This window comes from Centroberyx affinis, unplaced genomic scaffold (genome assembly GCF_046629955.1).
Source record: "Centroberyx affinis isolate AG114_WGS23_722 - 3 ecotype Tasmania unplaced genomic scaffold, CSIRO-AGI_Caff_v1 ptg006008l_1, whole genome shotgun sequence".
Lineage (NCBI taxonomy): Eukaryota > Metazoa > Chordata > Actinopteri > Beryciformes > Berycidae > Centroberyx > Centroberyx affinis.
This window is the reverse complement of record NW_027283057.1, coordinates 1-26,382: the sequence shown is the minus strand read 5'-3', so window position 1 is coordinate 26,382 and position 26,382 is coordinate 1. Positions and strand designations below refer to the sequence as shown.

The 26,382-nt window shown below is 42.4% G+C and overlaps 1 protein-coding gene across 1 annotated transcript; it reads right to left on the bottom strand.

The window, feature by feature from the left end:
• Positions 1–1,046: 1,046 nt before the first annotated feature.
• eprs1 (glutamyl-prolyl-tRNA synthetase 1) lies at positions 1,047–26,239 on the bottom strand. The gene is made up of 24 exons (XM_071547552.1): positions 26,160–26,239; positions 25,521–25,580; positions 19,158–19,268; positions 18,414–18,550; positions 17,080–17,287; positions 15,756–15,868; positions 15,313–15,430; positions 13,703–13,882; positions 13,079–13,246; positions 10,663–10,908; positions 9,999–10,208; positions 9,316–9,587; positions 6,959–7,010; positions 6,604–6,813; positions 6,304–6,376; positions 6,091–6,170; positions 5,700–5,801; positions 5,283–5,438; positions 4,908–5,105; positions 4,007–4,180; positions 3,636–3,796; positions 3,101–3,179; positions 2,796–2,860; positions 1,047–2,261 (listed from the first exon to the last, which is right to left on the bottom strand). Exons 1-24 carry the CDS (start codon positions 26,196–26,198, stop codon positions 2,111–2,113), a joined length of 3,363 nt encoding a protein of 1,120 aa, XP_071403653.1. The 5' UTR covers positions 26,199–26,239; the 3' UTR covers positions 1,047–2,110.
• Positions 26,240–26,382: the final 143 nt, after the last annotated feature.

Below are 26,382 nucleotides of genomic sequence, written 5' to 3'. Positions count from 1 at the left end.
AGGTAAAGCACCCTCCCCTCAAGATGAAGATTGTGGCTTCAAATCCGCACAAGTCCTAATCTGCCAAGAACAAGAGGCATATTTTCCAATAAAAAGTTTAACCATTGTGAATAATGTGAAAATGATTTACATCACACTTTTTTAAAAGGCAAGATTTCCAACACCATAGGTCACACTGTCATAAAATGTCTTTCATTTTTTATTGTCTCCCATCTACAGTATACCTGTCCCCTAGTGGTTTGAATATCTGCACAACAATAACAAGGTCAGTTGTTCAAAAACAGTTAGTATAGTTTGTCCACCAAACCTCATGCATGAGCTAAATGCCTTCGTTTTTTCGTTTGTCCACCAGTAACCTGTATGGAATTAAATAGGATGTCATGGGAAATTATCTCTTCAATCTGTATTCACGTTGTATGCTATTAGAGGCTGGCTACATTTTTATTTAAAGATGTTAAATTCATCTTTCAACTACAATTTGATCATCAACTACATTTTATCCTCTGCATCTGTTTCTTTAGCTTGCTCTTTGCGATTGAACCCTACAATCATGGTATGCAGCTATATTATCTGCCAAAGTCATTAGATTTAAATATAGTTACCATCTAATTGTCAGGAATAAAATTGTGTGGCGGCATAGGCCTACTTACTGTGTTGTTATGTCAGTGTGTTTCTGATGGGAAAAGTCAGACCTGCTTCTGGTAATCAATAATTTTCCAGCCTTGCTTTGTGACCCACACATGGGTTTCAAAATATATTCTCTGTATGTCTTTCTTTTCCAAGGTGTGCCTGGACCCCTACAATCACCGCTTGCAGCTTTATAGCTTCATTTGTGAGTGAGTGAGTGAGTGAGTGAGTGAGTGAGAGAGAGAATGAATCCTGTAACGTGTCAGTATGTACTGTACAAACCGATTTTGATAACCAAGCAATACGTTTCAACAGGTTTCTCTGCTGGGCAGGGCTTCACTGGTTTGACATAACCACCCTTCTCCTTCCCTTAACGCCTCACCTCCAGGGTCAAAAACAACACAGGATCGTGTGCCATGGAAATTCAGAGTGCCTTTATTATAGACAAGATGTATAGTTCTTTAATGAGAGAGAAGGCTACAGCACAGGCTATTAATCACTTGTACAGCTCCTAACCGGTTTACATTAGTCGGCTCTGGTGGATGTGAGGAATTTGAGTTAGTTGTAACAGTGAACCGTGAGCCACACAACTAGTCGTACAGGTAGAGGAGGGTTGTTAAAGCCGTGAGAACACAACCCAACGTCGAGCCTGAGTACCTGCAGAAGTCCTGAGATAGTTTGGCTGGGAGAGAGAGGGACTGCTGTCATCCCCACATGGTACGGTTTCCGGGAAATGAAGAACAGAACGTATTTCTTCATTGATGGTCATGTGTTTTTGAGATTGTACAATGGGAGTTTTAACGTCCTAAGGGTCATAAAACTCTGCTTAAATGAAGAGAAACACAGAAGTTGGAGATGTTTTGTTCGTTTTTCTCCTGACAGCAGTGTTATCTAAGGAGGTATAAAAAGGAAACTTTTTTTATCTATACTACAGTGGTTTCCAAAATCCAGCAGCCCACTTTCACCATTTTACCAGCCAACTAGATGCTTATACAAGGACTCCAAATCATGGTTAGTTACTGGAGACTACCTTACCAGACACAGGAAAGATTTACTTTTATTTACCTGGTTTTTGATGGTAATTTCCCAGCCTAATAAACCACTGGTGGACAGTTAATGCCAAACTGCCTCAAGAGGAGAGCAATCAGCCATTTAGAGGAGGAGAAACTGAGCACTGTAATCATTTTTTCTTTTGGAATAAGTCTAAATTGACTCTCTCACCTTCACTCCCTTTGAACTGTGATGTATCAATGACAACATATATATATATAAAAAAAAAACATTTTCCCAATCTTAATAGCCCAGAGCCCAGTCACCCCTTTACCCCTGATGACCTAAATACGCAAGCGATGAGAGAGAGGATGGAGAAATGAGAGGAGAGAAGGAAAGAAAGCTCTTTTAGACTACAATATTCATCGTCATCACCATCATCCTCCTCCTCCTCCTCCTCCTCCTCCTTCTCCTCCTGCAGCAGAGCAGCTGTTCAGTAGCTGCGTCCGAACAGGGTGTAGTACTGGGCCGGCTCCTTGCCGCTGACGCACATCTGACCGGGCTGCAGTGGCTTCAGGGGGCTGAAGGGGATGCAGAGGCTCTTGGCTCCCATGGACGGAGCTCCAGGCTCCAGGTCCTGGTCCCTGATACCAGAGAACAGGGGCACACAGAAGGAGAGGGGGGTGACGATTATAAAGATGCCTTTACCGTTTGAAAACAAAGCACATCAAGCAAAACAGCTTTACAAAGTTATGTAGCGATAAATAAAATGGAGGGTGAACCGCCAGTGTGTGATAATTATAAGGTAAATTACCACTGATATAGCAAAAATCAATTATATTTTCAAAAAGCATAGTTTTTTTTCACTAAAAAGACCCCATCTTCAAATAACTTAAATCAGTTTGATACTACTTAATATGAATTTGCATAATAAAGTTGTAAACTGAGTTTAGATGGGTTACCTTCCACTACATACAGCTTACAATATACAATGTGACTGTCTTACAATGCATAGTTAGTTGGGAAAACCTTTCTGTATATCTGTACACCCGATAATGTGGATAGACAGCTCCCAGTAGCTCCCTCAGTGGGTAGAGCAAGGCACTAACACTGCCAGGGTTGCGGGTTCTATTCCCCGTGTAGCTCGACAGAACAGACCGTGATGATGCTGGACTTACTTGGCAGTGGTTTTCTTGATCCAATCCTCGCACTCAATGCCTCCACAGAACGGGATCTGGACAATCTGTAAGCAAGACAAATATGTGACACAAATATGATTTATTCACTGTCCTGAAGGAAAGTCACTATACAAGACCAGCAAATAACAGCAGGCAACACCCTACGCACATCAGTCAGCAACAGTCAAGCTTCAGTCTAGTATGCCAGCATAGTCAGCCAAGGACAGAGAATGATACAATATTTATGTGTTGAGAGAGTATGTGTGTGTGTGTGTGTGTGTGTGTGTGTGGTGTGTGTTACTCACCCTGCCCTGGTCCAAGTCTTTCTGGAACTGTTCCATTGTGTCTGCAGCCACCATGTGTTTGTTCAGGTCATCTGAGGCTCTGACAGACACACACACACACACACACACACACAATTTAGAAAATCTTCCTGTATGTACACCATTTGAGTGTGGGCTACTTGTGTTGTTCGCAAAACATTAAAACAAATACATTTTGGAGAGAGGTTAGATGACTCGTTAAAGCAAAGTAATACCTTATCATACACAGGCAACCACCTACGTAATGTTATCATAGTCATTATCATGTTTTATTCTTGTTAGGGTAGAAAAGCCTCTGAAAGAGCATTTAGACCATCACTAAAACTCCATTGAAACCCAGGATAATAACAATTGTTTTATTGGGGTAAGCAGCTCCTTACCTGCAGGTTTTACAGACTGAAGCTGTTGATTATAAACCTCCCACACAGCACTGAAATGATTATATCTAATTTGTACTAAAAGGCCAGTATCGGCCTGGTGTGTCAGTCAAACCTTGGTGCGCACTACTGTGTCTTACTTCCTGAACAGGTTGTTCTGGATGTCCTCCAACATGGCAGCCATCCTCTTCTCCACCTCGGCCTCGGGAACAGTCACCTTCTCCCCCGAGTCTCTCCTCACCGCAACACACTGACGCTGCTGCATATCCTTAGGGCCTACCTCCAGACGGATAGGAACTCCCTGGAAGAGAGAGACGGACAGAGAGAGAGTCAAAGCCACTGGCATTATGAAATGTTAATGTTAATTTCCATTTTTATCGTTTACTGTTCTTCATTATATGCCCTATGGTAAAACCCTTTGTAAACTCTGCTTTTAAATAAGTTCTATACACATAAAGTTAAATTATTATTACTACTACTACTGTTATATCATTATTATTATTATTATGACCTTGAGTTCCCAGTGGTTGAACTTCCACCCTGGGGAGTAGTTGTCTCTGATGTCAGCCTTCACCCTGATGCCGGCGTCCTGCAGCCTGGTCAGGTATCTGTTGCACTGGGCCATCAGCGCCTCCTTCTGCTCCTCCGGCAGGGAGGCTGTGATCCCACATGGGATGATGACCACCTGAGAGAGGAGAGACAAATGTTAACTATATACACTGTATGCCATCTTTTATATTGTGGCTGCATTTTAATTGGCATTTCACTTAGCGAGCTCAGTATCTTATCTTTGTTCAGGAACTAAAAGTCTGTTACTCTATTAACTATAAGCAAAGAAGGCTAGCAGTGGCTACGTTTCTAACTTTGCATCTCGATCAAGACTCAGTGACTGACCAGTACTATGCGCTGTCACAGGCACAATGAATTATGGTTGAATTATCATTGTAGTTCACCAACACATATTCAGCACATGACGGCATTAAATCTTTGCATTTTATAAACTACATCGACGAGAGACGGCAGGTTTGAATGGCAGCTTTAAATGCCAATATAAACCTAACCCAAATATTTACTTGGGCTGCTATTAATTTACCTTGGCGGGCTGCCCAAATATAATCAGTATATGGGACACCATGTTTATGTTAAGCTGTGGGCTATGGTGGAACTTAATTTCTCGCCAAGGCACCAATGTACTGTATTTGTAGATTAATTTTACCCAGTTATCAGTCATTTGTTTTACCCAGATATCAGTTTCCAAAACCCAAGTGAAAAAATATTTGTGGATAGCTTATTTGTGAATCATGGTGCATTTTTGTGGATTGTCCTCTATGGAGACTATGTTCATTTAGGTTCAATAAAATCTTTCATAGTGTCGGTGTCAATGTACTGTATTTTCATGTATGTGTGTGTACCTGCAGGCAGGCCACCCTGGGTGGCAATATGAGTCCCATGTTGTCTCCGTGGACCATGGTGAGGACCCCGATGGTCCTGGTTGTGATTCCCCAGGAGTTCTGGAAAGCCAGCTGCTTCTCGCCCGGCTTCTTCGGATCCTCAAACACAATCTCAAACATCCTGGAGAAGTTCTGACCCAGATGGTGGGATGTGGCACCCTGAGGAGACAAAGCGCTCAGTGTTTTTATGTGTGTATGTGTGTGTGTGTGTGTGTGTGTGTGTGTGTGTGTGTGTGTGTGTGTGTGTGTGTGAGTGTGAGAGAGAGAGAGAGAGAGAGAGAGAAGCATCCACCCTGCTAAATTAGGTCAGTATACTAATACAGTACATTATAGTACCTGGATGGCTCGGCCGCTGGCGGAGATGTATGCCTCCACAGTGGTGGTGTAATCTCCTCCTGCAAACTTCTCCTTCTCAGTCTTCCTGCCCTTTACCACAGGGATCGCCATCAGCTCCTCGTACACCCTGGCATACAGATCCAGGATCTGCAGCACCTACATACACAAAAACAGACACACAAAGCAAAGCAATACTTAGCTAAATAATATGTTTATCCATTCTCTGAAAGCCTCCAAACTTATTTTGTGCATTTCCATCCTACTCAGTACTGCCACTACATGGTGGCAGTACTGTAAGCTATTGCACTGCACTGCTGGACCACACAGCCTGAATGCACATTCCGGTACTTTCCATTGGACAAGGTGGACAGAGAGATGCTTGTTGTGGTTCTAGGGCAGAGATGCCAGGTCTGTTACCTCCTCAGCTGCCTCCTCTTTGGTGGCGAAGGCTGTATGTCCTTCCTGCCACAGGAACTCCCTGGTCCTCAGGAAGGGCTGGGGGTGTTTAAACTCCCACCTCTAGAGGGAGGAGACGGAGGGGAGAAGGAGGTAAGTACACAGAGAGACAAAGACTTAAAATGTTTAAAAGTGCAGCAATTGTTTTTGTACAAATATTCTTCAGCCAGTTATAATTAATAACTGAAGAGAGGTGTAGATGTACATAATGTTGATGTGACAGTAGGAGGTATCGCTGATGTAGATGCAAGTGATATAGATGTGACAGCAGGAGGTGTAGATGTGATTCTAGGAGGTCTAAATGTAGATGTGACAACAGGTGGTGCAGATGTGATTGTAGGAGGTCACTGACCACAACATTACACCACTGGTTGAGTTTGATTGGCAGGTCTCTGTGGGACTGGACCCATTTAGCGTAGGCTGGGTACATCACTAAACCAAACCAAAAGCAACAAAAACACAAACACTTAAATTAAAAACAAAAAAAAGTTCAGATTTTATTAACTATTAAGATATAAGGTGAAGTGGGTCTGTATTCATATAAATATGTGTGTGTTTTACTGACCTGTCTCACTGGTGGGTCTGACAGCAATGGGCTCTGCCAGCTCAGTCTTCCCTGACCGAGTTACCCAGGCCACCTGACGAAGAGAGAACACCACTAGTAAGTGATTATAAGCAATTCATTGTGCAGTCCTGCTGTTGTGCTGCATTAAGTAATTTTTCTTTGTCTCAGTAAGTTCTACTATAATTTTGCACACCCTTTTAGTGCTGTAATCCACACTTTTCCCATTCTTTTCTTTCAAACATTTCTACTTAAAATGTTCTATATCAAAAAAGGGTTTCCAGCCCTCACGGTCCTGTTTACCTCTGGAGCAAAGTCCTCAATGTGGGACTTCTCCTTCTCCAAGGCGGCCTGAGAGACGAACATGGGGAAGTAACAGTTCTCCACACCCAGCTTCTTAATCTCCCGGTCAAAGAACTCTTTAATGGCCTCCCAGATGGCGAAGGACCAGGGTCGCAGCACATAGCAGCCACTAACATCGTAGTACTCAATCATCTCCGCTTTAGTGATCACCTGGACGGAGTGAAGAATATTACGTTTACTACGGATGGGCATTTTCGGTTGGGCAGTTTTGTTAATGTCTATGTTGTTCTTAGATTGTTTGGAGGTAGAACAAGGTTTAGCTGGAGTGAAGGGAAGCTGTATGTCTTTAACTCACCTGAGAGTACCAGTCAGCCAGGTTCTCCTCTTTCTTAGCCTCCAGGCCCAACCTGACAGGAGACACAAAACTGAGTTAGGCTGAAGCAAACCTGAGGATGAAGAGGTCATTTCCAAAACACAATCCATTATATTCACCCTTCAACCTCTCTAAAATGTAGGATCTAGGATCCTAGGATCAAGGATCTAGTCTGTGAAAGCGTTATCATTTTGTCAACCAAGGAATTAATTTACCTACTATCCTTTGAAAAATACCATCTTTAGTTTTATTGTGCTGGAAATCACTTTAGGTGAGTAGTTCTCAATTTTTTCAGTGGTGGATCTCATTTTGGTACTGCATCACTTGATATTACGACTGCATCATAATCTTTGGATCTGGTTTGTAAGATAATGGGCACCTTAAGTGTATGACATTTAAATACAATATAAAACATCAATACATTTTTAGTTTCACTCCTTGCCTTACTGAAACAGAAAAACATGCATCTGGCTTGAAAATGACCACCAACCACACACCGGTGTATGTTCATTTTGGATTAGTTTGTTACTACCACTACTACTTCTACTACTAGTTACTAGCTACTCTCCAGGTGACCACAGGGTTTAGGGTTAGGTTTGCTGGTAAAATAGTTTGTATCTAGTTGGCTGTTGAATTTGGGGATTTACCAGAACACTGCTGCCAGTGGAAAGAACATCTCTTGAGAAAAGTATGATGTTAACATGGATTATGTTTTGAAATCAGCATCAAAGTCAGCCCTAGACCTCCAGTCTGCCCTTTATTATGGCTGATAGTTTGATGCGTTTGTTTCCTGTCACTTTTCAGCACGCATTTACAATTATTACTATTTTCTGTACGTTTCCATAGCCAACTCGATCATAACTATTGACTGCATAAACACACCTGATGGACGGACAGCCATTCCCAGTCCAACCACCAACCATGCAACTCAAAGCTCACAGCAGGACGTTATACAGCCAGCAAACCAACTTCCTGGTCCCAGTTGTCAGAACACAGATAGTGCTGCACCACCATGGCTAAAAAGATAATCCCCATTAATTTTGCAAGATACTGTGATCATGATTATTAGTCTCAATGATTTGAGGAACAAAATTTGTTTACTCACTGCACTTCTTACTTCTTATATCAACATCTTGACCATTTTCAACATCAAATTAAAATGCTTCAAGGTTTCTGATGTGCCAATATTCTGCAATTAAATAACTGTGGAGACCAATTGTGATATATGATTATATGTGATTGATTGTGCAGCACTATCTTAACGCCTGCAAACCAACAGTCTTACGTCCTCGAGGCTGACAACAGACCACAGCAGACCAAAACACTGCTCAAACAGATGAGAATCACAGCAGCTGTCTCAAGCAGCAAGCGACTTCAAAGCCACCAAACTCACCAGAACACAAAAAATTCCTCTTCAAAAGGTCAAGCTACAGTAGCCGAGGGTTTTGCTGAGAATTGATCCATCTTCAAGATGTTATGTGTAAAAGTGTATTATTTGGTAGATGACATTTTGTAAAGAATAATTCTTCAGGCTTGACGCTTACAATCCAACACTGCATACTGAATTGTGAAATGAATGTGTCCTGTCATAGTGTCCTTGAGCAAGACACTGAACTCACACACGGTAAATCTCTCTGGATAAGCTTGTCAGGTAAATGACTAAAATGGAATCAAGACAGCATTCTGAGAAGGTAGTGGAGTATATACAAGGCTTTTTATTGGCTACTGCACAGACTTTCTGGCTCTGAGCTTCCAGAAATCCTCAGCCCAATAATATTAAACACAACCAACTGTAACCTCCATATGATCTATCCATCCATCCATCCATCTAACCATCTATGCCAGCCTAGCCTTGTTCCATCTCTGGGACGATGGATGAATATTACCATCAGTCTCTACAGTAAGAGGGGCAAAATAAGACTGAGAACAGTCTCATGTTTTTGAGATGCAAGACGTTTGGAAAGAAACCACAGAAAGAGACCGCACTTGTTTGGAAAGAAAAGGAAAATGTTGAAAGTACACAATAAGTTGTCTTCAGATGCGAAAATGTGGAATAATATGATTTTGTTCCTCATTATCATTGTAATGAATAATGACAATCACAATATTTAGCGCAATAAGGATTATCAAGCAACGTTGGCAGGTAACCAATCATCATTTGGATTCCCATTCTGTTCTTAACATCTAGTTGGCTGGTAAAACAGTGACATTGGCTGGTAAACTGTCAAATCCAACAGCTGCTACTAGCGGACCAAAAAAAAGTTAGCTTTCTTCTTGTCTGGAGCTACTCCTTCCTCCATCCCATCTCTCCCTTCCTCCTCCTCCCTCCAGTCTCTCACCGTGTCTGTTTCTTAGGTCCTTGCCCCTCCCCTGCGCCTCCTGCCCCTCCTGAAGCCTCCTTGCCCTGGCCGGCCTTGTCTCCCTTGCCCTTCTTCCCTCCTCCTGCTCCTCCTCCTCCCTGTTTCTCAGACTTGTTCTCCCTCTCCTTGCGGTTTTTGTCCTCCCCTCCAGTGGCTCCAGCGGCAGTCACTGGCTTGTATTCCTCCCCAGTGAGTGTCTTGTACTGGCTCTTCAGGGACAGCAGATTCTTCACGGCTTCATCCACCTGCTCCTGAAAGGGAACGACAGTTGCTGTTCAGCTGAAGTGACTTGCTGACCTGGGTGCTGATGAATGTCTACATGGTTAGTAGCATTAATGTTAGTATTTTTGTCACCCTGTCATGATGTTAAATATTCTCTTACATATTTGGCTGTGTTTGCTGTCAACCAACTGTAATATAGTAGAAAATTAATAACTTTGTGATACAAGGGGATTAAAGCCAGACTGGTAGTATCGCTGGCCAGTTAGCTGGATCCTGCCAGTGCCAAGACTAGAAGGTTGAGAACCACTGCTGTATCAAATCCACCAAATGGCATAAGTTGTGTTAATTCAGTTAAGAAAAATGTTTTTAGCAAAACTGCCATTGGGTGTTTTTTTCCCGTACAAGCAGCATTTTGTTCCAGCTTTTGATTGCTTCCTTACCTTGGGGGCCTTCTCAGATTTTAACTTCCTCACTAGCTCTCCCTGCTGAGCAACCTGGGAGAACAGCTGCTGGGCCTGTGGGGCGGAGCCTGGCTGGGCTGGGGCGGGACTAGTTGGGGTTTGTAATCCTGGTTTGTAGTCCTGTCCAGTCTGCTTTTTGTACTCTGCCTTCAGAGCCAGCAACTGCTTCACTGCAGCATCTACCTGGTCCTGATGAACAGACAGTAAGAAGAGAATAGTTTCAACATCAAAAAGACAAGGAAAACAGTTATTCTATACTTCAGAACTACTAACCAAGGTTGCCTCCCATAAAACTGCAAATTTAGTCCTAAAACGGCAAATAAATTATTTTATCTTATCAGACGTATTTTATCAGGAGTAACAAACTATGTAGCAAAAGATGTCGACAACGGCCCTGAAACATCTATTCAGTACATCCAAATTCAGTCTATCCACCAAACAATATTTGGTACGTCTTCAGAAAGTGATATGAAGTATAGAGATTGATATGAACTCATTATCCAACCACAGTTGCAGTGTAAGGTACAAGCTCATGATCTCGCAGCAGCGACCCAAAAGATTCAGCAGTGGCACTACACCAGGAAACACTGGTAGTAGTTAGAGTATTAGCAGCCATACTATCAGTTTTAGTACTTAGTCTCACCTTGGGGGCTTTTTCAGCCTTCAGTTTCCTGACCATTTCTCCCTGATCAGCAACCTGCTCATAGAGACCAGTGGCAGCTGCGACTGGAGCAGGGCTGTTCTGGACTGGGGCGGGTTTGTTCTGGACTGGGGCAGGTTTGTTCTGGACTGGGGCGGGGGCAGCTCCAGGTTTATATTCCTGGCCTGTGGCCTGTTTGTACTCTGCCTTCAGGGCTAGCAGTTGCTTCACTGCTGCATCCACCTGGTCCTGGAGAAACAGAGTATGACTTTAACTGGAGGGAGATGTCAGATTTCATTGTAATCAACAGCAGTGTCTGTCTCTCCAATTCTCTCTAATCCACTTACAATCAGGGTTCCTTATTTTACAAGTTTTGAATTACATGCCTGAAACTGTATGCTTACTCCTAACACCAGCAATTTTTAATTGCACAGAGGCTTGAATCCACTTGCTGGTTAGCTAGCTAGAAGATGTTGATGTAAGCTTTGCGTGGCGAGACTGGTGAGAATTTAAAAATGCACAACAAAGTCTGACAGCAACTGTTTGACCAGTTGAATTTTAGCCTACTAATTTTTGTTGCATTTTTCTATATTCCTTAAGCAATTTTTATTTATTTTACAAAAATGATCAGCTTAGTATCATTATTTATCATTTCATGATTTTTCCAAAAGTTTCATGATATTTCAAAATTTCCAAAAACATTTCCAGGCCTGGAAAACATTTTCAAATTCCATAACTTTTCCAGGATTTTCATGACCGTCAGAACAAGGGTGAAACATCACAATTACATAATGTACTAAAATAAGGACTTAAAGGGATGGTCAATCTAATTTCTCAGGATAGAAACAACTTCAGATTCTCGCAGTATTGTGTGTTTTTTTTTACACCCAATGACTAAACAAATATTTTAATGAGAAATTGCATATCTTAGTTGGCTATCCCTTTAAATAAAGTTCTGGCACCTGACAAAGGTGTTGCTGAGTGACACAGCAATTTTCTGCCACTTTCTTTACTGATATTATGTTATGTTGTGAATGCCACTTCCAATTCTTTCCAATAGGTTACTACACAGGGTAATACACTGGAAAATGGCCACTGTAAAGTCAAGCTTTTATTTTACACAAGTGTTTCCTCTTGGCTGATACAGCTGGTGAACTTCCACCATTGCTAGTGAAAAATGAAAATAAGACAACAAATTTTTCCTACCTCTTCCTGAAACAAAAACAAGTTATTGTTTAGGTGTCCATACCAAGGCAGAAAACTCTTCCCTGCAGTGGCCACAGTGGCTGGTGTATTCCAACATTCAAAAGCCATTTTCCACATTGAAGCAGGATTTTAGCATAGAAAAGAGTCTGGTTGGATTCCTCTCACACTAGCTGGTAGAGTAGAGCAGTGATTCTCAAACTGGAGTCCAAGGACCCTCAGGGATCCTCAGATTGTCTCACTACCGTTATCTTCTCATGTACAATGTAGACAGCAACAGAATTCAATACTAAATCAACAACATAAAACCTCTTGTATGGGCTCTCTGGGACAAAATGTTATCACAAGGGGGACCACAGGCCCTAATGTGTGTCTGTTTGGGCATTGTAGACAACAACCAAAATTTACATTTTGAAAACATTCACCTAGAGGCTCGCAGTCAATCACCACCCTGACCACTAGAGGTGCTACCTCTAAAATTGCTTCATAATACCTTGGGGGCTTTTTCAGACTTCAGTTTCCTCACAACCTCCCCCTGTTGGGCAACGCGCTCATACAGGCCGGAGGGAGAGCAGGAGGAAGAGGAGGTGGTGGTGGCAGGAGTAGGGGCGGAGGAGGCGGGGGTGGGCGGGGTCATCCCTGGTTTATACTCCTGACCAGTCAGCTGTTTAAACTCCGCCTTGAGAGCGAGGAGCTGCTTCACTGCTGCATCAATCTGATCCTGGTACAGTCAACAAATCGGCTTATAGTTGCACTGTACAACTTTCACACTGGTAGTTAGAGATAAACTTTACTGGTTATGACACTGGGGACATGAGCAGTGATTGGACAAATGACTTGGGACATGAGCAGTGATTGGACAAACGACTTGGGACATGAGCAGTGATTGGACAAACGCATGAGGATGGGAGCAGCGGTTGGACAAACGACTTGGGACATGAGGAGTTATTGGACAAACGGATGAGGATGGGAGCAGCGATTGGACAAACGACTTGGGATATGAGGAGTTATTGGACAAACGGATGAGGATGGGAGCAGTGACTGGACAAACGACTTGGGATATGAGGAGTTATTGGACAAACGGATGAGGATGGGAGCAGTGACTGGACAAACGACTTGGGATATGAGGAGTTATTGGACAAACGGATGAGGACGGGAGCAGCGATTGGACAAACACATGCGGCCATGATTAGTGATTGGACAAGTGTCTGGGTACCTTGGGTGCCTTCTCTGCCTTCAGTTTCCTAACGAGCTCGCCCTGCTGGGAAACACGGGTAAATGGGCAGGAGGCGGAGTCTGATGATGGAGTGGGAGCAGCTGGGGCAGAGGTGGGAGGAGCCATGCCCGGCTTGTAGTCCATACCTGTCTGCTGCTTGAACTGAGCCTGCGCAGAGAGAGACAGTGAGAGTAAGAACAACAAGAAAAAAAAAAAAATCAGTAAGTACACCAAGTACCTTAAAGAGTTATGTTGCACCCAGTTTGAGTTTCTTTCCACCTAGTGCGCAATTTTGAAAAAAAGCAAGAAAGTGGTCATGAAGAGCAGGGGAGACAATGACATATTTTAGGACAATTGTCCTTGAATGTGGCTGCATCTCTAACTGGACACTGGATGCTGATTTTAGCCACTGGAGAGTGAACTGAGCCAGGATTAGTGAGATAAATTCAGCACCAGCACGTTTGTGTAAATGTTGACAATATGACCGCCATTGTTGTAACTAAATAGTACTAAATACCAGTTTACAACAAAAAAAAAAAAGGATTTTAGGTTGGAATTACTCTTTAAGCTGCAGTTTAAGTACTTAAGGTTCCAGTAAGATACTTTTAGTTCCAGTTTAAGTACCTTTAGGGCAAGCAACTGCTGAACGGCCTTGTCCACTTCGTCCTTGGGGGCCTTGGCAGCCTTTAGCTGGCGAACAGCTTCACCCTGAGCTACGATGCTGGAGACCACATCACCGGCAGGGGCTGAAGGTGAGGCTGAGGCTGAGGCTGGGGCAGCCTTGGCCTTGGCAGGGGGGGCAGGCTAAAGAGAGAAGCAAAGCACATTTAGAAAAGAGGAAGAAGGGCAAGAAGTGTGCCTATGTGTGTTTTTCAAGACAGATAGCCACCCATCTATCCCAGCAGTTGAGAAGAAAACTGCAGCAGAGCTTTTTCTTACCATGCTCCCGTTCTTTGGAACAGTCTCCCTGCTGCGACTAGAGAGGCAAATTCTACTGATGTCTTTAAATCCAGGCTCAAAACCTTTTTTATTTTCACTATCATTCGGTCGACCTTAGCTTTTCACAGTTTTGGGAGTGTCTTTATAGACTAAGGCTAGCACTATCTCGGGTTCTTGCCGATGGGAATTAAGTTTGCTTGTCCTGTTTGTCCGGTCTGTCTGCACTCGTTCACTCATGTTGATCTTGTCTGTGTGCAAGTGGGAGTGAGTGAATGAGTTTGTCTGTTGTGTCTACAGGTGCATCTCCTATATGTTTCAAGCTATGGCTGCAGCTGGGCAGTGCTGCCACCCTTGTTGACCCAGACTCTTACAATAATGGTGACCGAGCTGCTGCTGATGCCCCGCACCAGATCCGGACGTTTCACCCAAGGGTTCTTACGGTGCTTACTTGGAGTATTTTGGTTATGTTCCGTTTTGTAATCAACATTTAATCTTTGTTTGCACATTCTCGGCACCCAGAGCACGCCTGACCATCCTGGTCTAAGTAGCCCCAAGGTAGCAAGGTTCCTTCTATTTTTTTTGCTAAGGAGTTTTTCCTTGTCCTCAGTTGAGGGTCTAAGGTTGGGGGGTGTCATGTTCATTTATTGTTTCATAATGTGGGCCTTGTGAAGCTCTTTGAGACAGTGATTAAGGGCTGTGCAAATAAAGTTGACTCGACTCTTCTGATATGCCTGAAAATCCCCTCAAATTAAGATAGTCCACATAACATTCTAATCACTGTCAGTTTAGATCCAAAGTAATAGTAAATGCATGGAACCAACACATCAAACAATGCAATCACCACCCCCTGATTTCAAGTGCAGAGCTCTTGATTAGAGCTGAAATGGTTTCAACTTGAAACACTTGAAAGCCGGAGCGCTGCAACCATGCTAAGCTCTCAGTGCTGTTGGGAAATTTCTTTTCCCACTGATAACAGGCCTGATAAAAAACAAAGAAGCAGCACTGTAAGGAAAGGATCCCTTAGGACACACAGCATGTAATGCATCTGGCTCAAAAAACTGAGATGAAACTGATAAGTCATCATTATTGATGGTAGTATTGCGATTTTCAAAGCAACTTTGATTCACTGAAGAAATGTTTTCAGAACGTAATCTTCAAAGCTCTCGCAAAAAATGGGGTAAAACAACATTTGGTTTAGTTTAATAATGCATCGCAACAAGATTCTCTCACTGAAATGAATGAGCTTCCACACGAGTGGAAGGCAATGACTGATCTGGGGTTAGAAAGCCACTCACTGTGCTGCTGGAGGCCTGGCTCTTGCTCTTGTCCTTGGATCCAGCAGTCGGCATCTCCTTGGTGTGTCCATCAGGAATATAGAGCAGAACACAGGGACTCTCCTTACAGCTGTTAGGACTAGAGACACAACAATGGTTAGACAGTAGTAGTAGAATGAATACACACACACATACAGATGGTAGGACAGTGAATAGACATGAGCCATGTTAAATTTAGTGAATGAGTAATGCTCCCTTCTCCCTCAACTACTACTGTCAAGGCGCCCTTGAGCAAAGGCACTTGACCCCCAACTGCTCAGTAGCCAACAGCAGAAAACTGTGGTTGTACTGGGCAGCTCCCAGTGTGAATATGGTTAACTGTATGAATGAGAAGCAGGGTGGGGCTCCGTCACCGGTCCCTTAATTAAACAAATCACCAACGTGCCCTCCCACCATGGCCTCACCTGATTGGCTCGTAGGGCTGGTCACAGATGTAGAAGCCCCGCCTCTGGAGCTGGATAATGTCACCTTTCTTCAAGTTCCTCAGACAGGGATCACCCAACATCCTCTCCTCCACCTGAGAGGGAGACAGACAGTGAGAGAGTGAGTGAGACAGTGAGGGAAAATAGAAGCTACTGCGAGAATGAAAACAGTAACCAGATATAAGACACACACACTGACCAGCACAGATGTACACAGACACACAGAGAACTTGCCGCATTCACTTATTTTCTCTCGTATTTACAATTTTCTCTTAGGTACGAACAAAATGTACGAGTGGTCCAGACCTGACGTACGAGTCACGTACAATCAACCTGCCGTTCTCCAAAGCAAAAAAAAAAAAACTTGTTGACTAATGGATTGTATCTTTGTCACTTTGAAGAAATGTTGAGTTTGAATATATAAATGACACTGTAAAGTAATGTATAATCATGTTGAGATTAACCAGTACAGTGGTTACAGCAACAGGAAAAATAGCAAGGGAGCACTGATGGCTTTTTCAAAAGAAGGTACTGTGTAATTTATTTTACCAGAGCCGCATAAAATCTCATAAGTATCCATGTGGGTTAGTAGCCTTTAAGTGTGCTCAATACAAAGACAAAACAAAAAACACTAATAATTGTATATAAAAAACACTTAGAGTGTCTGTGGTACTCAATAGTGGGTTTATAGTGACCTTATCATGGTATTTTTGTCTTCTATAGTATCACTATAATATTCATATAGGGAATAATAGCTTTGTTGTGATATTTATTTAGTGTTCATCTAAAATGTATAGGAATACTATAGTTGTCTATCGCAAGGGAACGCACAGAGTTATTTTTCCCCATTCCTTGGCTTTAGCAGGGCCTTTGATTCTACTATTGCATTATATTAAATATTATATGCTTTGGTTGACTTATTTCTAGTAGTAGGACTTCAATCTCAGAGCTGGTAGACTTCCTCCTAGTCTTCCGTGTCATTTTTATGAATGAAGATTCCCGACATATGGGCCGGACGCCTGACCTTATATGGCATTATTGAGGCGTCAATTATGCAAATTCACATTTCTCATGAACGCGCGTTCATTTAGAACAGGTGGAATCCATCATGTTTACGCAGGTCATTTACGACAGTTTTCTGAAGATACGAGCGTTTGGTGAATCTGACGTGGCACACTCCTACGAGTCCACCTCACGAAAAAAGTAAAAGAAATTTAAGATAAGAATACGAAAATGTTCTTGCATGAGGCCCAATGTCACACTAGCATGAACACACAACCACACACACAGATGGCAGAGTGCAGACCTTGCTGTCTTTGTTAATGTATTGCTTGAAGTCCTCGTCCTTGGTCAGGACAGCTTTGGATATGAGGTGCTGGTAGTTGATGCAGACGGTGGGTAGCAGGGGGGCGCTGGGCGTGTCGGCCAGCCACGTGATCTTCGTCGTCTTCTTAAAGTCTGTGTTGTCCAGGTTCAGACGAGCCTCCATGGACAAAACCTTACCATCAGTGCCCCTGTGGGGTGAGAAAGGGTAGGAGCATGAACTGAACAGCTGCAATCAACAGAAGGCAAACATTCAGCTGTCCTGTGGGCCAATCAGGAACAATAATATAATAATAATAATTATAATAATCTTTATTTATAGAGCACTTTTCAAAATCCACGTTATAAAGTGCTTCACAAAGGCAGCAAAATAAAACAGACAAGTCATAAAATCATCAGGTTTTAAAAGAAAACAGATAAAAACAATTTGGTGTATAAAAACCAATACAGTGTAGGAAAAGATAAGAATAGGAAAAGAAAAACATTTTTTTAAAGGAAATAAAAGACAGTTTAAAGGAAATTAAAACTCAAGTAAAATCAGGAAAGGCTCTCCGGTAAAAGTATGTTTTAAGAAGGGACTTAAAGGAGATCACTGACTCAGCCGACCTGATTTCCTCGGGCAGATCGTTCCAGAGCCTCGGGGCCCTGACTGCAAACGCTCTGTCTCCTTTAGTTAGTTTCAGCCTGGACTCTGGAACAGACAAAAGACCTCTGCCCGAGGATCTCAAAGTACGTACCGGCGCGTACGGTACTAAGAGGTCAGAGATATAGCAGGGAGAGAGAGCCTTAAAAATAATCAGTAAAATCTTAAAATCTATTCTAAAACATACTGGGAGCCAGTGTAAAGAGGCTAAAACAGGAGTGATGTGATCACGTCTCTTGGTTCTGGTTAAAAGCCTGGCAGCTGAGTTCTGTACAGTCTGGAGTCGATCAATAGATTTTTGGTTCAGGCAAGTAAAAAGGCTGTTGCAGTAATCCAGGCGTGATGAGATGAAGGCGTGTAAAATGGTCTCCGTGTCTTAGTATCAAGTTAAGATAGATCGTATTTTGAAAATATTTCTAAGATGAAAAAAAGATTGCACAAGCTTTGTGGTGTGCTGCTCAAAACTTAAATTACTGTCAAACCAGACGCCAAGCTTTCTTGCAAATATGTCACCTTCCTTTGACCTGTAATTGCAGCACCCACCCTTGGGCCAATCAATTTTGAAAAGAATACAGTGGTGAGATGCATCACCCGTCCCCGATACTCATTCCTGGGAAAAGTAACAGTATTACTGTAATGTGTAACTATCCCACTCTTCACTAGTCCACACTTACTTGTTGATCTTGGTAATGATGAGGTTGCCCCAGTTGATGAAGGTGACCATCTCTCCCTCGGAGAAGGTCTCGGCATCCGCCCCTTCAACCAGAACCCGAGGGCCGTACCAAACCTCCTTCATCCCCACCTCCGCATTCTGGATGGACACATGGACAGCCTCAGCACATATCTACTGAGAAACACGTCTTCTTCCTCCACTCACTCCAATATGCTCTTGTTGTCAAGTAATTTTTTTTTTTTTCTACCTTTCTACTTAACTCTAATACTGCTATAACTGTATTACTGCTTGTAATCGATGAACTGAAGCCAATTCTACTGTTGACCTCATTGGAAGTGTCTCTGGATAAGTGTCACAATAATAGTGTTGCAGAGATAGGCAGGATGCATAGCAATGCTTGTACATTTTCAACATTCCAATTGGTTTCCTGGTCCATTTTTGTTTTTGTGATTCATGCAACCAAAATGCTTGATTTGCATCAGGTTTTGTTTACATCTGGTTTGTTAGTACCTTTGTATGTGGAAAAAGTGTGATGATTGGCCAAAATTACATGCGCTCTGTTGATTTCACCATTTCATCTGGGAAAATTGGGGTAGTTTTTCAAACTGCTATTGTATATATTGTAGGGATTGGTTGCATTCATTATAAGTTAATTTGCATGAATTATTGCAATCATTAATTCCTAGAGGGGATGCTGATCACATCCCTTGTGAGAGTGAGAGGGTGAGGGAGAGAGATGTATGACCTTGGGGTGTTTGGCTGCCTCCTTCATCTGCTCCTTGGCTTCTGCGACGGAAACAGGAACCACATAGGAGCTGGACAGAGCTGTGTATCTGGGAGCTACCGGGTCAATAACCTAACACACAGACAAAGAGAGAGAGACACACAGACACAGACACACACACACACAGTGTCATTACAGGTCAGTATAAGGAACAGCAGACCAGCGCTGTAGGATAACATTCACATACACAATGCTGAGTAATGGGAAGACATGATGGAACATGATGCAGCCTCATTCATAAACCGTTTTCTGTCCAAAGAAGAAAAAAAGAAATGAAAAGCTAAAATGCCCAGACTCTTCCAAAGGAACTGGGTTTAAATGAAGATAAGTGAGGATGCAAAGAAAGACACGCAGGAAGATGGGGATGGAGAAAGCAAGGTTGATTCCATTGGTGAACCATGTATAGGAGGATTGTATGCAGGCCATGAAACTAGCTTTTATTCACTGGCCACACTGGCTGGTAAAAGGCAAAATCCACCAACCACGTTCACCAATTTATCCGCCAGCTAGATGCTTAGAATAGCACTCCAAATGATGATCGATTATGTGTAGAGTGGACTAACAGACAAATGTTTCCTGGCCTGTATGGGAGGCCATTTTGTTTAGAGTATGCCAAATTATCAGCAAAGACAAATTGGTGAACGCTTTTATCCAAACCTCCTTACAGTACAATGAGTGCATACATTTTCAGTTTGGCCCCAGTGGGAGTTGAACCCCTAACCCTGGCAGCGTTAGTGCCTTCCTCTACCCATTGATTATCAAAGACCTCTAGGATAAAATGTGACCAGAAGAAAACCTCTGAGTCTCTTCATAGTCTCACTATAAAATTTTATTGCCATGTTATTTCACAAAAACAATTTTTATTTTGTTTATATATGCCTCAAAAGTATGACTAATTACTCACAGAGGTGCTTACTGCTGACTTACTAACATTGCTACCAGACCATTTTATATCAGCATTATGTTAGCATTACAGAGTTATCACTTCTTATCATTGAGCATGAGTTCTGAATTTCTCTACAGGGAGCAATAGAAGAGCACTATGGCTCTGACCCTTGACCTCTTTTCTACAGGTTGCTTGTAATGTTGATCTAGGAATTGAAGCTTATTCGACTGTTACACTCATTGGAAGTCTATCTGGATAAAAGTCACATAAATGACTGACTTGTTAAATGTAAAGAGGCTTCTCAACAGCTCACTACAGAAGCTGCAATGAATGGAGGATGAAGTGTAAAGGTGTAGATGGAGATGAAGAGAAGGGCTGAGAGGAATTTAACACTGGGGATGAATATCCTGTAATGGACTGCTGAAGTTTTGAATTTATTTATTGAGGTTTAAAGCTGCACTCAGCAAGATTTTTATGTAAAAATCCACCCATCTTCCTCCCCGTCTCATCAGCCTCTGACACAGGAGGTGACAAATCAAAACGGTCTCCTAAACAGCAGTGAGTGAGCGCTCCATTCAGGAAAGCTGGACTCACCAACAATGGCTGAACTTCTTCACCACCTCCACCCAAATAGCCACCAAGAAGAAGTTTAGTTTACTGACATCACCTTACAGGATTTCTGGGTAAATTCAAACAGTTACATTCACTGCTATTTCGGGCCACCAATATGTAAAATTGGCTACCATCGCTTTAAGAATCTATTCTTCAAGGGAGACATTTTCCAAGACAGCAGCAGCATGACAAACATAAATGTTGCAGACAAGCAACGTACAGTAATGTACATGAGCAAAAATACAATCACCATCACATAAAAAGGTAAGAGCAAAGTCAACATTTACTACATAAGTTCTGGAGAAGTCAACAGTCCAGTAGCAGAGCGTCAGGATCAGGCCTGAATAGATGTTGGCTAAACAGAGCATAGACAGCTCCTCAAAGAGTTTACCTCAATATGAGTGGGGGGAGTGATAGGTGAGGAGAGCAGCACACAGGAAAAAACATGGAGGGTGGGAAGATACCATCAAAACTACTTTACCAGCCACTTTAGTAATAATGATTTTGTGCTCCTCTACTATTACTCCTTGTATAGAAACAGTCTTTTCTCTTGCCCCCCTCTACAGGGAGGTCAGAGGTCAGGGTCAGCTACAAAACAGCGGCCCAGTGTGTTGCTCAAGGACACTTCAGCAGGGTGGGGGTTTGAACCCAGGTCCTCTGGCTAAAGGACCACCTCTCTCTAAACACTACACCACCCTGCTGCCCTTTGCTCCCTGTACTTTGGCAGATACCCAACCAGCATTTGGAGTCCCGTGCTATTCTAAACATCTAGTTGGCTGGTAAAATAATGAAAGTTGCAAGTGGATTTTGGGATGAACCAGCCCAGGATGCAAGGATGGAGGGAGGGAGTGGGTGACAATGAGGAAGAGGAGGAGGTGGAGGAGGAGGAGTACCTTCAGACAGCTAATTGGCAGCTTGGAAACAGAAGAGTGAGATGCTGTTTAATGTCAGAAACGGGGGAGAGAGAGGGAGGGAGAGAGAGGGAGGAAGAGAGAGAGGAAAGAGCTAGAGACACATTTACACAGAATGGATCGTTACATCCCCTCGCCACTGCTTCCTCCATACAACTATTAACACCTTTCTGTTTTTTCGCCCTCATACTCCACTCTGAGCACAGCCCTGATACATGCCTGTCACTCTTGTATGGAGAGAACATCATGTCAAACTCCATCCAAGATGCTATTGTGTAATGCAGCCTTTTTAAAATATGTGTACCTGGTAGAACATCAACAAGACTGAATCGTTAGGATCCACAGGTACTTGCAAAACACAAGTGATCCACCAAGCAGCTTGTCATTTCAATAAAATAAAAAACTTTTGTAACTGGTTTGCCTGTTATGCCTTTATCTTCTTTGAGTCCAACTTGAGGTCATAGACATGGAAAATAATGGACAAAGCAGGGTTTCCCATGTACACACATTATAAAATCTAATTTTTCCTTACAGAGCTAACTATCAAAAAAGAAAAAACGTTTATGAATGGTAGGCTATGCAACTTGATGTGAGAGCACTGTCGTTTTTGTTGCATGCTGGAGAAAGTTAAATGTGACAAACTATTCCAGAATTTGCAAAACCGATGTGCCATCTGCTGATTGAAATGTGCATTTAGGCCAGTGTAAACACGTGGTCCCTTGATGCGCCTTGATGATAAGTGTTAAGACCGGTTCATGCTTCATGTGGAAACGCACGCGGCAGAGTGTGTGTACTCAAAATGACGTAATTGGCACCAAAACAAGCAGGCGCATTGGAGTCGCACATGAGGTTGTGCACCACGTGAAATCTGAAACAATGCGGCTGGTGGTGCCGCATGGCCTCCATTGGTGAGCAAAAAGGAATCGAACAACTGGCCGATTCCGATGGGGTTATTTTTTCTTGTTGGGTGATGTGGAGAGCTGATTTTTCCTACAGTGCAGCTAACATGCTGGAGATTTCAGGTCGTCATGAGAAGCACTCACGAAGCATTAGCCCTTACCTTCATTTCATCCACGAAATGCTTGCCATATGTTTCACAAAATGGATTTCCTCCCACAAAATAACCTTTGGCAATGTCAATACAAATTAATAAATCTACATTAATAAATAATTACATTTAAATATATGCTTATTTCATCCACGAAATGAAAACAGTGTTTTCATTTTCGTCCATGAAACCAAAAGCCATAAACTCAATTTCGTGCATGAAATGGAAGTGTTGTTTCTGCATTTTGTGGACAAAATCATTTTTGGGTTTCATGGACAAAAATGCATTTCATGCCACGAAATCAATTTTGTGCATGAAATTCACAAGGTAACATTTGGTGCCCCATGGTCTGAGAAATGCTGTACTGCTGGATCATTTTTAGCCCCTCGACAGCAGGGGCTCTATGGATGCCATTGTCGGTCGGTCAGTTGCTCTGTGGAAGCTTTGTGCTTTGTGGAAAAATTCAAAATTCAATGTTGCGGGGCTGTTAGACTCTTAGTCTTGTTTCCATGGAGGTTTTAGAGCTTGTAACTGGCCTTAAATGAGTTTACTAGCATTTGTATGGGGCACTAGTGAGCACTTTCTTCTTTAAGTAGATATTTTACACAAATACAAGCCGCTTAGTTGATCACTTGTATGTTGTAAGTACCTGTGGCTGCTAACGATTCAGAACAAGTCTTGAATGATGTTCTATGAGGTATGTAATACTAATACAAGCAATGTCAACCACCAGGGGGTGGAGCTTACGGTGGCTTCCATATGGCTGATGTGTCGGGCTGATCTGATGACCACAGTGGAAATAAGTCGCTGATTTTTTTTTAACCTGGATTGTTATTCCTGTCTATTATTCTAGGCTGTGGTTCTGATTAACCAACACTTAGCCTGTCCATGAAAATGGATGGATGAATGTATACATTAGAAACTTTCAAATAAACTACAGTACTACAATATTAATATAGGCCTATTATAGGTTGATCACCAAGTCACAATCGATCATTCAAATTGATCATTCTGCAGATAATAGGTATTCTGGACCTATTTTCATTGAATTCAGAGTATTTTTTTATTTCCATTGAATTCAGAGTAATTCAGAGCGTAAGCTAGAGAGTAGACCATTCAAAACCCAACAACTGCACAGAATTTCAATAACTACATTTAGTACTAGCATATACCCATCTACTGGTAAGGCAACACTTTAAATGCTGCCAAGATAAAGTGAGGGAACTCAAACGTAGAGGTTGGCAGCCTGACCACCAGGAGGTGCTGCAACATAAAGCAAGTCCACACAGCAGAGAGAGAGGAAGAACCTGAAACTGCCTGGAGAGGGTAGGGAGGGGTGGGTTAGTTGGGGGGTATGAAGCACTGATGTGTACAAAAAAAAAATAGATGCAGTCTCTTGTTTGCTGCTAAATCTCAGCCTGAAGCCAGTTTTCATCACTACTTTTGCTCTTGCAGATGTTCTACTGTAGCTTGTTCCTGACATCGGTGGCATTCTGGGTAGGAGAGCCTGTAGTCTGCTCCACCAATCAGAAACAATGTAACACTAGCCTGTAGTCAGGAATCAAATCTACTTATGAACTTAAACCGAGGCGATCAATAACACATTTTTTTACCAGCATTAGATTTACATTAGTGCGTGCTGGATCTGACCACGACTGCGGCATTCCTCCAGTTCCCTGAAATATATATTTTTCTATTTTTAACAGGTGGCTTCAGAGATACGCCTCCTTCCTGATTCTGGGATGAAACAGCGAGTGCCAGCAAGGAAAACACAGATGAAGCAACACTGACGTCCAGACAGATGAAAATGGGGAAATCCATGTGGTATGAATACAAATGAATGAAGGACTCGTAACAAAGCAGCTGGTTTGGTTTCTGAGGTTTTCAGTGTTGGGAGTTAATGAGGGGAGAGCGGCGATGAGGCAGGAAATGAGGTGATAAATGAAAGCAGTTAAAAGATAACAGCAAAACAGACAGAAGCCATGCCAGCAGTGAGCCAACAACCAGCTCTCTGACCCTCCGTCGATCACAGGCTGCAAACATTAACATGCAGGCCTCATGTCATGTATTCATGCAATAATCCTGTAGGCAACAACAATACTACCTAAATGTGATACCCAAAAATCTATTCAGACTGTTTCAGACTGACATTAATAATAATTGTATTTATAGATTCTGGGATGACAGAGCTTTGTGTTTGTCCTTCTGGAGGTGTTGTGGGACCATTTCCAAACGTCAGCGATGGGACAAGTCCACCTGATAACCTGATAACCTAATAACCTCACCCACCACCACTTTTCCTCTAACTTCCAAACCAGGTTTCTACATAGGCGCTCACCCTGAAAACTAGCTTACTAGATGAATGCAAGTTTATTAAAACAGGTTTTCATAGGTGAGACTAAGACAAGCAAATCTTCTTTGAAGACACAGTTTGCTTGTCTTAGTCTCAGGCAGATTGGTCCAAAGTTGAGGGGCCCTGATCACAAACGCTCTATCACCTTATGTCTTTTCATCTACACTCATCTAGAACAGCCAAAACAGCTTTGTCTGTATGTCTGAGACTGCACTGCTGTACAGGGGGAGTTAAATGCACCATAATAAAGGTTGGGGGCCTGCTTTAAAAGTAATCAATAAAATCTAAATTTACCTGGAAGCTAATGGACCATTGCAGTTACCTCGTAGGATGACAGAGATGTAATGCAGGGCGGCATTTTAATTGCCAGGTATAATAAATATATAATAAAGGTGATTAAACATAATATTTGTATATTTGAGTTGGGCTCACAGACTAATCTGTTGGCCCTACAGTGCAAACCAAGCCTCAGTGTGACACGAGGGGGAAAGCAAAGGAGAAAAATCAAACGAACCTTCTTGTTGAAGGCCCAGATCTTGTCCCACTCCATGTTCACCACCGACCTGGATCCACCCTGGGAGGACCAGAAATGTTGAATCAATAAAACTGTCTTTTGTATTCTATATACACTATAAAGTAGCTAAGGTTCCTTAATTTATAGCAAATTTGCAGATTTCAACTAATTTATTAAGTCCCTCCTTTTGAGATTATGACATTTAATGTTGTAAACTAAAAATGATACATGATTAATTATGCAGCTCTAGCCAGGTGTCTGCAAGTTAAAATTATGACTAAGACCTATGCTGCAGTTGAAATAAATGTGAAAATGAAAACAACTTTCGATCCCATAAGAATATACGTGTGCATGACTGGGACGATTTCTCACCAGATTCTTACATTTCTAAAACTCAATTTAAGACATAAAGTGCTACAACTTTCTGTTTAACTTTATTGAAAGCCTTTTGAGGCCTTGAGTTTAATATACAATTGTAATTTATAATGTATTTAAAGACTTTTACAGGACCTGCAGACAGAGTTGAGTGTGTTATCTCTATTATATCCTTTATCTACTCGTCATTAACTCCCATCTTTGTTCTATAGAAGAACCCAGGCTTTTCCCCTAACCATGTCTAACCATGACTGACAGACCTACCTGAGCTGCTATGAACTGTTTGAGACCCTCCACAGTCATTCCTCTCCTCAGGACTCCTCTGACAGTGGGGAAACGAGGGTCGTCCCTGGAGGGGGAGGAGAGGAGGAGTGAAAGGAGAAAACGGGAGCACAGAGGAGAAATAATTGGATTCATGATACTCAAGGATCCGAGGACAATGTATATTTGTAACAGTCCACCCAACAGTGCAAAACCTAATCATCAA

Coding starts and splice junctions, on each gene's coding strand:
- eprs1 (XM_071547552.1), bottom strand. CDS start 26,198: ATGACTGTGGAGGGTCTCAAACAGTTCATAGCAGCTCAG. Junction 18,551..19,157: donor AGGCAGCCAAACACCCCAAG/GTCATACATCTC, acceptor GTGTCCATCCAG/AATGCGGAGGTGGGGATGAA. Junction 3,797..4,006: donor TCAACCACTGGGAACTCAAG/GTCATAATAATA, acceptor TCTCTCTTCCAG/GGAGTTCCTATCCGTCTGGA.